The sequence below is a fragment of the Vulpes vulpes genome, chromosome 13 (assembly GCF_048418805.1).
Source record: "Vulpes vulpes isolate BD-2025 chromosome 13, VulVul3, whole genome shotgun sequence".
NCBI classification, from domain to species: domain Eukaryota; kingdom Metazoa; phylum Chordata; class Mammalia; order Carnivora; family Canidae; genus Vulpes; species Vulpes vulpes.
In genome coordinates, this window is record NC_132792.1 from 82,964,502 (window position 1) to 82,977,462 (window position 12,961).

At 46.6% G+C, this 12,961-nt stretch overlaps 1 protein-coding gene and 1 pseudogene across 3 annotated transcripts in view; both read right to left on the bottom strand.

Annotated features, from left to right (window-relative positions):
* Positions 1-8,153, bottom strand: part of GNAL (G protein subunit alpha L) — a 144,516-nt gene extending 136,363 nt beyond the window's left edge. Inside the window, exon 1 of one of the 3 annotated variants that reach the window (XM_026005979.2) lies at positions 7,613-8,153. In XM_026005979.2, the coding sequence (XP_025861764.2) occupies positions 7,613-8,015 (403 nt within the window). In that variant the 5' untranslated portion in view covers positions 8,016-8,153. The remainder of the gene's footprint in view (positions 1-7,612) is intronic. The other 2 variants (XM_072734867.1, XM_026005977.2) reach the window with 2 other exon arrangements.
* A 1,398-nt stretch (positions 8,154-9,551) lies between these two features.
* Positions 9,552-10,302, bottom strand: LOC112925330 (large ribosomal subunit protein eL8 pseudogene; annotated as a pseudogene).
* Between the last annotated feature and the right edge of the window lie 2,659 nt (positions 10,303-12,961).

Genomic DNA, 12,961 nt, shown 5'->3' on the forward strand with positions numbered 1-12,961 from the left:
GGGAGAAGCAGGCTCCCTGTGGGAAGCTGGATTCAGAACTCCATCCCGGGACCCAGGATCACGACCTGAGCCAAAGGCAGACGCTCAACCACTGAGCCACCCGTGCGTCCCTGCTTGGAAACTTTTCATAGACTGAACTAGCTGGAGAATTTGCTTGATCTCTTGGTCTCAACTCAATTGAACCATCTGCTTGCTAGTGAAGATTCACTATAAATTGCACACATGTCTGACAGTGTGTCAGAGGACACTGTGTCAGAGGACAGTTATGGAGGTAGAGGGTAGGGAGGCTGGCCCACACACCTGGACGCTGGACGGCAGACTCATGGCCAGTGCCAAGCCAGCCAGTGCACTCTCAGGAACCCTTGTGAATGGAAAGATCTGGTAATTCCTCTCTTGTCCTCTTTCTCTTCACCTGCAGGAATCAACCACCTGTATACTTTCTGCTGTTTCATTTGGATCCTTCCCAACTGTTTCTTTAGGAGCCACTCTGAAAGGTGTGGTCTCCCCTCTTCTGGCCTCCCCAGAATGGGTTCTGTGACAGCTTCACGATTCCCATGTCCGGTGCTCTTCAGCCTCCGGTGCCACCTTTGCACAAACTGGCAAACACCGTCCTTATCCTGGAACTCCCAGCTGAAACTCCTGGCTCTTTCCCTCTTTGTGAAACTCCTTCTTTCTTGGCTTCTCCCAGAGGTCTTTGTTGCTCTTTATACCTTTCCTTCTGCAGCACTCTTCTGGGAGATGGGGGCTCTGTGTTCTTCTGTCCTGGGCCCTCTTCTTACTGAGCACATTCTCCTGGGGTGGCCTGTCCCCTCCTCCAGGGCCTGTTGCCAGCGGGTTAGTCCTGCGTGTCTATCTCCAGCTCAGTATGCACTGTGGTTTCCAGACCCTCAGTAAGTGCCCATCTGTTTCCCTGACGATGCCCAAGGCTTCTCATGGGTGGCTCACCTTCAACACAGCCAAAATGGAACTCCTTGTTCTTTTACTCCACCTGCCCTTCTTCTTCTAAATCCCTCATTGTGGGGATGTTATTGCCTTCTTGCCCAAGAGAGAAAAGAGTTCATTGAGACTCCTTTTCCCTCTACTTTGCACCATTTTCTCAGTCACCAGATCCAGTGGACTCCATTCTGCCTTTCTTCTTTGTCATTACTACATCGGCCTGCATTCACCTCTTCACGTCTCTTGATTGGACCACTGCAACTGTTTCCAGCTGGCCATTTGCCAGGTTGGTGCAGCAAAGCCAGACTGCCTGGGTTTGAATCCTGGCTCCATCCGAGGGTAACTGCGTGAGCCTGGAATGGGATTAACTTTTTTAGGTTGGGTGATATCACGTTACCATTTAGTTTACAATTCAGAGTATGGGTGTCACAGAGAGAAATGGTTCAGCTGCGTATAGAGTTGAGAGACTGTGCCAATTTATGGAGTGTTCACCATGTGCTATGCTCTACATCAAGTAAGTTTACATATAACTTTTTCAATTAATTTCACTTAATCTTCTTAGTAAGCATGTGGCCTCAGGATTACTATTGATAAGGAGACTGAAGCCCCAATCTAAGGTTGCAGAGTTGGTAAATGGGTATGCTGGAATTTCAAACAAAGTCTGTCTGATTCCAATGCTTTGTTCTTCACCAGTACGCGTCTTCTAGCGGATCATAAGTATATCCTCACGTTGTGAGAGGACTCATAAAAACAGTTATATGTTCTACCGACACACTTAGCCACGGTAGATGACATTCAGTTTGAGTCATTTTCAGGGCCAGTACTAATCATCCATATGAACACGAGTGGGTTTGCAAGTTGTTAAGGACCAAACCGTGTCCCATCAAAAGTCGGATGTTGAAGCCATGATCCCCAGTGTGACTATTTGGAGATAGGGTCCGTAGGAGGTAATTAAGGTTAAATGAGTCCATAAGGGTGGAGCCCTAATCCAATAGGGTTGGTGTCCTGATAAGAAGAGGAAGGGAGACCTCCTGCTATGAGAGGACACATGAGAAGCTGGCCATCTGCAAGCCAGCAACAGCCTTCAACAGATAATGAATCCTGCTGGACCTCCATCCTGGCCTTTCCAGTCTCTGTAAAGTGTGAGAAAATCAATTTCTGTGGCTTGAGCCACCCCGTCTGTAGTACTATCACGGCCAGAACTAACTAAGACCCAAGTCAAAGGAAACAGCTTTGACCGAGTGTTCTGACCTTCCAGTGTTTTGACGGGTCAAAGAACAGCTTGAATTCTGGGGATGAAATGCAGCTTCGCATAAACAATGGCAGCATCAGGCCTGTAAGACTGTAGGTAATAGATAATACAATAAAATGACACAGAACTTGTGACTAAAATGCCACAGAGGCACAGCCTCCCCTTCCAAGGCTGTAAGGAAGCACGACACTTTTGTGACTTCAGGAATGTAAAGCCACAGCCAGAGTATCTGGGACTCCCACTGACTTTAAGAGCCACAGTGCTATAGGAGGCGGGGGCAAAATGAAGGTGGCGAGTTGATGAGGATGTGACCCACTTGTCCACACAGATGGAGTGAACTGCACAACTCAAAAACTGCTGTCTTGGCCACTGTATACATTACCACGAATTAAGAAGAAGAAGAAAAAAGACATTTATTTGAAAAAAACAAACGATGAAAACATCACAGGGAAGAACATTCCATGTTTTGTCAGTGCACCAAACACTTCCTCTTGCAGCATCTACAGACACAGACTGAGGTCATTCTGGTTTATACTAACAGCCAAATGCAAAAGAAAAACAGCAAATGTCCCAAAGAGATTGCTTCCGTCTTGAAAGATGTATTCCTGGCAGGGAAGTATCAATCACACAAAAATACAACAGGAAATAGTTTTTGTTTTTCTAGCCAACCAACACTTTATTTTTCCAGTCAACACTTGCACAGATGTTACTGTCCACGTCCTGACCCTAGTGGGGGGAGGGGGATCCCACCACACTAGGATCATCCATGGCCCCTAGAGAGCAGTCTCTTTAAACCTTCCTAGGATAGGAGAAAGCCCTTCACCCCAACAGGATGGCGCTGCTGCTCACTAATGCAGTGCTGGTGCACGTGCTGTGGGATTCCTGCTCTCCTCCCTTCTCAGGGAAGGTTGGGATGAAGTAGGGCAAGGATGCAGTGGAGTTTTTGTGAACTACAGTGACCTAAGCGCATAACCACTGGCCCGACCTACCACCCCAGGTTTAGTCTGCACCACCCAGGCAAGAGCCTCCTTAAAGCTTAGCCATGACCTGCTAGGAAGGAGGAGCTGGCAAAGAGCTCAGAGTGAGCTGCAAAGGACAGGACATAGCCAGGAAATAAAGCAGAGAGGGACATGGGACAGGAGAGGAAAAGGATAAAGTACCCAACCACCAGTGGGACATGAGGACAGAGCAGCACAGGTCCTGGAGGATAGGAGGAAAATAGAAAGGGCCAGACCACCAGGGCTTGAGGCATAGTGGAATGAGAAGAGAGATGAGGCAGGGAGGCAAGTGCAGGGTGGGAAGGACTTCCCTTAGCCCTGTTCACATCCACTAACCCAAGTGTAAAATTATTTACAAATAGTTGAATAAAGTAAAAAACATTTTTTACTTTATTCCAACCCACAATTGAAAATTTTAAAATTGAATAATAATCTGGGAAAATAATAATATCAAATGAATAGGTGGTAGATGACAGTGCTTCCCCAGTAGGAATGTGGTGAATTCACATTGAGGGAATTAAGATCACAGTCCATAGAAGTCGTGGAAGTCAAGGACATCTGCTATATAATAACCCCGTGAGCTCAGTGGTAGACAAATTCACTCAAAAGAATGGTGAATGTAGCTTTGCCTGCTGTGAGATGAAATATTTTGATCCTACACCCAGTTTTGTCAACTGTGCTTCTACAGGCTGCCCCTGGAGCCCAGAGAGGTCTGTGTCACTGGGGATAGAGATTAGAAATAATACTGGTGGCCTGTGGACTGCATCGGGCACAGAGAGTGTGTTTTAGTAATTTGAGCCAATGCTTTAAAAATAAGTTGGTGTCAGATGAAAATCGGCATTTCCTTTTTTTTTTTTTTGTAAAGATTTCCTTTATTTATTTGAGAGCGAGTGTGAGAGAGAGTACAAGCATGCAGAGGGAGCTGGAGAAGCAGGCTCCCCGCTGAGCAGGAAGCTGGCTGGGACTCTATCCAGGATGAGCAGGATCACGACCTGCACTGAAGGCTGGCTCTTGACCCCAAAAATGGGCATTTCCATCTTGTTCTGGAAATTCAGAAGGGCAACACTGGGCTTGCATACTTGCAAGGCAACAATGAGCTGAAGCTAGGACACAACTGTTCCTTTAGATAATAGCTCTCTCTCTGAAACCTCAACCTAAATTGTGCTCCCCTGTCCCCCATTCATAAGCTGAAGCCCTAACTCCCAAAGTGGCTGTATTTGGAGACAGGGCCCTCAGGGGGGCTCTTCAGGTTAAGTGGGGTTATAATGGGGGATCCTAACCTGATGTGTCCCTCCTCCCCTGGGCACAGGTGTACAGAGGAAAGGCCATGTGAGGACCTGGAAGAAGGTGGCTGTCTGCAAGCCAGGAGAAGAGGTCTCAGGGAAACCAATCCTGCTGGGCCTCACGCTTGTACTTCCAGCCTCCAGAACCGTGAGCAAATCAATGGCTGTTGTTTCATCCGCTCAGTCTGTGGCACTCTGCGAGGGCAGGTCAAGCCTACTATTATACAGCTCATGCTCTGGAGGAGAGAGTTCTCTGGGAGTTCCTCCCCATGACCCACCCTACAGACCTGTCATCTGACCACTTCTCTGACACCATTCCCTCCCCATTCCTACTACACTGCTCTAGCTTGGACTTCTGGATCCCTCCAGGATCTGCAGCCTTTTAACTGGGGCTTCAGTCTTATCTCCACCCTATCTCTGCACCCCTTTAAAATCCAGCCACCCTGAGCTAGAAAGAATGTTCCATCTAAAAGTTAAAACAGAACCACATCATTCTGGCCATTAAGCCCTCACGGCCACAGTGGCTCCCACCAGACTCTTTTGCTTCTAGCACCAATAGCACTAAGTCCAGCACAGGAAACAAAGTTCAGGTCATCCGGATGGACCCATGGGGGTGCTGGCATGCATCAAAGCACCCATGAAGCCGTGTGGACTGTAACAAAGTGCCAAACAAGAGATGCAAATAGAATTCAATATGGAGATAAGGGAGTTAGACATTTATTCCCACAGGAGGACTCTGTGCGTGTCTCCTAGAGAAGATACTGTCATGGAAGATGGGACAGCCTTGGACAAGTGGACACGGAGTACGGAACGGCCGTAAAGTGCATGCATCCTTCTTGAGCCTGTGAGTTCTCCAATGTACATTCCAGAATAAATAAGTGAATGGGGTCAGTGAGCAAGACAAATGCCTACTCAACATAATGGCAGCCGAAGCAAACATTTGAAGACATGAATGGTCAGTAAATTCAAAGATTTCCAGCTAAATCCATTCTAAATCCTAACAAAACCAAGAACCTTTCTCAGTTTAATTCAAATCTATACAAAATCCGATAAACAATGTCAACCTGACACAACAGTATGTGTTTTAATGTTGATGTCATCGGGCGAAAGATACCATATACTTTTCCCCTAAAGAGTGAGTCAATGTCATTTCCAATATGATGTTGCTATACAAGCTATATTAGGCTATGAGATAATGTCTTTAAAGAGGGTAGTCATTTAACATGTGTCACCAGGAGTCTGCTCTTTGGAGCACAACATTCCCTTCTTTAGATATTATCTCCCAGTTCCTTTTTAAAAACCACAAGTTTATTAATTTTTACATATGTCAAACATGTTCTGCTTCACATATTCTTTTTTTTTTTTTAAGAGTTTATTTATTTGTGAGAGAGCAAGCATGAGCAGGCAAAAAGGGCAGAGGGAGAGGGACAAGCAGGCTCCCCACCCAGCGGGGAGCCCATTTGAGACTCCATCCCAGGACCCTGAGACTGTGGCCTGAACTGAAGGCAGATGCTCAACCAACTGAGCCACCCAGGTGCCCCTTCACATATTCATTTTTTCAAAGATTTATTTATTCATGATAGGCATAGAGAGAGAGAGAGAGAGAGAGAGAGAGAGGCAGAGACACAGGAGGAGGGAGAAGCAGGCTCCATGCCAGGAGCCCAATGTGGGACTCAATCCCGGGACTCCAGGATTGTGCCCTGGGCCAAAGGCAGGCGCTAAACCGCTGAGCCACCCAGAGATCCCTCTTTTTTTTTGCTTTTTTTTTTTTAAATTCTGTTCAACACTATCACATTAAAACAGCACCATGTTGCCACAACTCTAGACCTTATTCATTTTATTTGTCTTTCATTTCTTGAGACCACAATCCTTCCCTTTTCAAGTTATTTTTGTCTGATGTACTTAAAAATTTTGGCTTGAGTAATTGCAAATTAATTTCTTTCCAGAAAAATAAGTGGGTAGGAGCATACTCTGAGCACCTGCATTTTTGAAGAACTGTTTTACCCTATATATAATAGTTTGAGGTATGACATCGTAAGATTATACTTCTGTATTTTCACACCTCTGAAAACACTGCTCTGTCATACTGTAGGAGTTGGCACTGTAGATGAGAACTCTGCTTCTCATCTCGTCCTCTTCCCTTTTTGGGCGACCTGCTTGCTTATTAATCTTTTTCTGCTTTGCTCCCCCCCCCCCAACTCCCCTTTCCCTTTCCAACTGAAGACTTAATTGGTTCTCTAAATGTTATATACAAGCTCCCTTCGTTTATAACCAGGTATCTTACTCAGGTCATGGAATGGGTTCTTTTCCTATGCATAACAGAGCACGGAGGTAAACTGTAATTTTCCTTATATCTCACAAAATCTGGGTCAAAGCCCACATATTAAATTTTGTTGTTGTTTGCCTTAAAATTTAAAAGGCAACAAGCAGCGTCAGGAACTCATGATTTTTTATTTTTTTTTTTATTTTTGCTTTTTTTAATCCTACAGTAGAGTGCATAGAAAATGCTTTCCGGGTGTTAACTCGGAGACGCACTGCTCTGCTTGCTACAGCGAAAGCCCTGAGGAAATCCTCGCAAACCAAGCGGCCGCCGGTGACTCGGTGCCCCCTTCCCGCAGGCAGCCAGCACCGCGCACAGCTCTCGGGAGCCGCCACGCTCTGCCGCCTCTGCTGCCGCACGAGGAGCTACTCAGTGGAACGGAGCCGCCGCCCTACAGCCGCTGAGGTCACCGCCCTAAAGCGAACACGCCACACCCACCGCCAGCTCGGCCCTAATCTGCGATGGGAACCAGAGCTTTGGGGTCGCGCTGAAAGGTCGCACCGTCTCCTGCCATTTGTGCCTAAAACAAAGTGCAGGGCGCCTGCAGCTGCCGGAGACGGGGACGAGGCGCTGGCGTTTGCCGTCCCTGCGGACGCAGCCTGGGGACGCAAGTCAACTGAGGCCGACGTTCCCAGAGAAGCTCATTCATTACTAATAAATGGGCAATTGGCGCGGAAAGCGGCAAGATCACCCGGGAATGTGTCGTCGGCCACGTCACGGCAGTCAGTGTCGTCGGCGGAGCGACCGTCGCAGCCTCGGCTCCGGCCTGCCCTCCCCCAGGGGCCCGCGCCCCGGCGCCCCGCGCCCCGCGCCCCGCACCTACCCAGCAGCAGGAGCCGGTGCGTCTGCTGCAGGTCGCGCTTCTGCTGGCGCAGCATGCGGTCGATGCTCCTGCTGACCTTCCTGGCCTCGCGCTCCGCCTCGCGCTCCGCCTCGCGCTCCTCCGCCCGCTGCTGCTCCGGACGCCGTCGCCGCTCCTGCTTCGGGGCGGCCCGGGCCCGCGCGCACGCCGGGCTCCCGCCGGCGCCCCGAGGCAGCGGGGTCTGCGCCGCGACTCCCCCCAGCGCCGCCGGGCTCCGGGCGGGGGCCGGGGCCGGGGCCGGGGCCGGGGCCGGGGCCGGGGTCAGGCGGGGCCGCGCGTCCTCCGCAGGCGCTTCCGCGGCGGCGCGGGCCCCGTCCTCCGGGTCGCCGAAGAGCAGCGGCCGCAGGCTGTAGCACAGACCCATGTGGACGCGGGGCTCAGGCCGGGGCCCAGGCGGAGGGGCGGGAGGGGGCTGCACCCGGACCCCGCGCGGCGCTGCCGCTCACACGTTGCGGGCTGGGGGCGCGGCGGGCCTGGGCGGGGGTCCTCGGCCCCTCACTGTCCCGGAGGGCCATTTTGCATTTTCCGCCGGGTGCAGGGGGTGGTGGCCGCCTGGGCAGCAGATCACCTGATAACGCGGCGAGCCGGCCGCGCCGACGGCCTCCGCGAGTCCGGCCCACCGCTACCGTAAATACCGTCTCCGCGAGCCCGGCCCCGTTACCGTAAATACCGCCCCTGGGGCCGGCTCCCGGTACCGTAAATACCGTCTCTGCGAGCCCGACCCCGTTACCGTAAATACCGTCTCCGCAAGCCCGGCCCCGGTACCGTAAATACCGCCCCTGGGGCCGGCTCCCGGTACCGTAAATACCGTCTCTGCGAGCCCGGCCCCGTTACCGTAAATACCGCCCCTGGGGCCGGCTCCGGGTACCGTAAATACCGTCTCCGCGAGCCGGGCCCCCGTTACCGTAAATACCGCCGCGAGGTCCATCCCCTGTTACCGTAAATACCGCCCCTCGGTGGTTCCCGGTGATGGCACCGCCGGGTCCACGCTAGTTATGGTAAAGATCGCCGCGTGGCCCAGCCTCCAAGGCGGTGGGTACCGCCTCGCGACCGGGTCTTCCATACCGTAAATACGGTTGCCCGAGCCCACTCGCAGCTGCGGGCAGTGCCGCAGTGGCGGTGCTGCTGCCGTCACCACCCAGAGCTGCCATTGCAGCACTTAAAAAAACCACCGTGGCTTCGATCTGGGGTAGTGGTAAATATGAACGGGAAACCTAATAAAGGGGTAGAGATGGTAGCTTGCAGATCTTGAATTGCCGGATCTATTACCTGCAGAGAGCACCGCACCTTGCCTCTCCTTTTTCACTTACACACTGGACACGTCTGCACGCTTTTGATCCTTAATGCTATTATGGCTTTGATCTTGACAAAATCTCCAGGGGGCCCATGACATCATTTTTAACAATTACAATTATTAAACATTGCAAAGAAGAACATGTAATTGTCATACACTTTTTTATTTGCTAAAACAAATACATGAAATTGCACTCTGTATCCTGTTTTTTTTTTAATCCACAGTATAGGGCAGAGAGGAGCAGAGGCATATTTCTCCAGGCCTCCTATGCATACAGACCCACCAGAGATCTCCACCATCTCCATTATTTCCCACTTAACATCCTTCATCTTTGATAGCTTTTAAGAACTGTGTTATAAACACGTTCCTTAATTTCTAGCACAATGACATGAAATATTACAACTGTTTAATATATCTAATATAAATCTGACTAATAGCATCACATTGGTCTGTTTAATGCAACACCGCACGTAATAAGGGTACACTGTACCAGTTGGCACTTGGTTTTTATATTACATTTGATTACATTTTTATTTTATTATTTTTAAAATCTATTTTGAAAGATAACTTATTTCTTTTATGTACAGAAAATTCAACAGCATCCACTCAGCCCAGTTTCCCGGCCAGTTGTTTAGCCTTTACCTTTTCCAACTTGGCAATGTGAGCCAGACCCGGGACATTGCCTCCCCAGTGATGGTGGATCTCATCGTATCTGTCGTTGTAATTGGTCCTGATGGCTGCCATCAGCTCAGTCAGAGCTTCTTTGTCTTCTTGTGTGGAGGCAGCAGTGGTGCAGGTCTTCCTGTGGAGCAGGCCCCGAGAGCCTGGCTTTCCCCCTGTTAATGCAGTAGAGAACCCCCAGGGCAGGCCGGAAGACAGTGGGATCCACATCATGTGGACTCACTACCATCGGAGCCTTCTTGTTTTCCACAGAGATGGTGGCAGTATTAACCCCAGCTTGAAGGACAGGCGGCCTCTTAGTGGGGACATTCCCTTTGCCAGCAGCTTTCTTCTCAGCCCAAATCAATCTCTGCTTCTTCTCTCGCTTCCTCTCTGGTCTGTACTTGTGAGCCTGCTTAAGCAGGTGACTAGCTTTTTGGCAGCCCTGGTGAACTAGTTAACCGTGGGAAGCATTTTTAGACATTTATAGAGAATAGCCCTTTGCCACCGCAGCCAGATGTAGCAGGGCCATTTCACAAAGCAGATGAGGTCCCTTTTGGGCTGGATGTCCTGTCTGATGCCAGAGTTCTTGGGCATTTTCTCAAATGGGACTGATCACCTTCTTGGCCCCTTGCTGCTTCACAACAGCAGGAGCTGGGGCCACCTTCTTCCCCTTCCCCTTCTTTCCTTTTGGCATCTTGGATGTCTGGAGGAGAAAGATACATTTTGATTACATTTTTAAAAAAATATTTGAGAGAGAGAGAGAGAAAGATCAGGAGGGGAAGGGCAGGGGGAGAAGCAGACACTGAGCAGGGAGCCTGAGGGGGCTCAATCCCAGGACTCTGGGATCAGGACATGAGCCGAAGGTAGACACTTAACTGAGACACCCAGGCTTCTGATTACATTTTAAGAAGGAAATTGGAGATCTAGATTACATTTATTTTAGGGCCCTGTTAATAACAAATACCATGTAATGTTTTGAACCTAACATTATCCCCCAAGTTTGCCAAAATTAGCTGCACTTGTAGGTTTTTGAGGAGTAGAATGAAGGAGGACTATAGGAAATCTAACTTGAGAAAACAGAAAAAGCTATTAAGCATCACTGTGATTTTCAGTATTCATTCGCCTGCCCATCCTCCATTTATCCATTCACTTATTTAGTATTTATCAAGCACCAACAAAATGCTAAGCATTCTGGTTGGTATCCATTGAAGCAAAAGACAGGAGTCTTTGTGGTATTCATATACTAGTGAAGTAGAAATATGTTCAATCAAATACAAAGATGCCTGGGTAGCTCAGTGGTTGAGCGTCTGCCTTTGGCTCGGGGTGTGATCCTGGGGTTCTGGAATGAGGTCCTACAGTGGGCTCCCTGCACAGAGCCTGCTTTTCCCTTTGCCTGTGTCTCTGCCTCTCTCTCTCTCTCTGTGAGATATATATATCTCACAAATGAATAAATAATATCTTTTAAAAAGTCATATGTACACAAATTAATACATTTATTATGTATTTCAAATTATGCAAATGCTGTGAAGAGAAGGAACAGGGTTCTCTAAGAAGGCCCAACTTAAATTGGGGAGGGAGGCAAAGAAAAGGGAAACACTAATTCAAAGGGATACACACACCTCTAAGTTTATAGTTAGCATTAGTTACAATGGCTGAGATATGGAAGCAACCCAAGTGTTCATTGTTAGATGGATAAGGAAGCTGTAATATATATGTGTATATACATATATATATAAAATACATACATGTATATTATAATTTATACACACAATATGTATATATATTACAATAGTATTAATACTATATAATACAATTATATTGTTAATATATAGTATTATATATATACACACACACACATACCCAATGAAATATTACAACAAGGATGGACCTAGAGGGTATTATGCTAAGTGAAATAAATCAAAGAAAGACAAATACCATGCAATTTCACTCATGTGGAATTTAAGAAACAAAACAAATGAACAAAGAAGAGACACAGGCAAAAAACCAGACTCTTAAATACAGAGAACTGGTGTTTGCTAGAAGAGAGATGGGTATGAAGGGATAGGTGAAATAGGTGATGAAAATTAAAGAGTACACTTATCATGATAAGCACTGAGTAATGTATAGAATTGTTAAGTCATTATATTGTACACCTGAAACTAGTATGACACTGTATGTTAATTACACTTCAATAAAAAAAAATTGGTAGGGGAAGAAGTTTGTGTGTGATACAGGGAAGACCATTCAGAGGAAGGGATATTTGAACTGGGAAGAATATATACCAATTCCTTTCCTGTTATAACTTATTAAACTTCAAGAAATGGATGACATTTTATATATTAAAGCCTGGTGAATATAGAAACAAATATAGTATAGATTTTATTTTTTTAATTAACTAATAGTATAGTATTAATATAGTATTAATTTTATTTTTAATTAATTAATTTGAGAGTGAGACTGCTAGAACAACTGGGGTAAGGGGTAGAGGGGGAGGGAGAGGAAGATGGAAAGGGAAAGGGAAAGGGAGAGAGAGAGAGAGAGAGAGAATCTCTCAAGAACACTCCAGGCAGAGCATGGAGACTGACTGGGGTGCAGTCTCACAACCCTGAGATCATGACTTGAGCTGAAATCAAAAGTTGGATGCTTAACTGACTGAGCCACCCAGGTGCCCCTATTATAGATTTTTTAAAGTATGTAAATTACTATGTATCTAGATGAGAATTCACTCACCTTTACTTAAAAGTTACTTAAAAGAGTTTACTTAAAAGAGATAGAAGACAATGTTTTTATTAGTACCCAATATTATAAACTGAAAATAATTCTTAAAATCCTATTAAAAGAATCCAAGGTTTGTTGTGCTCATTTTGCAAATATTTCAATTTCTTTCAACACTTTCAATTACAAATTATACAAAATTGGACTATGTCTTCTTTGGGTAGGATAAATTAGAATAAAATATTTAATATTTATATATCACTTTAGTTAAATTTAGAGTTTTCTCTTTAACCAGTATGATTTTTAATTCATGAAAATTGGGTCATGTAAGCAAGCAATTTATAAAGTCAAAGAATGATTATGAACTGGAAAACAGAAATCATGAGGGGACTCTAAAGTAAATGTAAACTTATAGCATGTTAATTTAAGGTATAATTTTGTATTTAATTGTAACTGATGTCAATAGGATTATGTCAGTCTAAATCCATTTTCCTTTGAACTTCGTAAAAGCAATCAGAATTGGATATAGTGAAAGGTTTTGCATGGAAATCCTGGTCAGTTGATGAAAGTGGCATTTTATTATTGCACATTTTTGCAAATTTTCATATTGTTTAATTGGAAACTTAAGTAAAAATTGT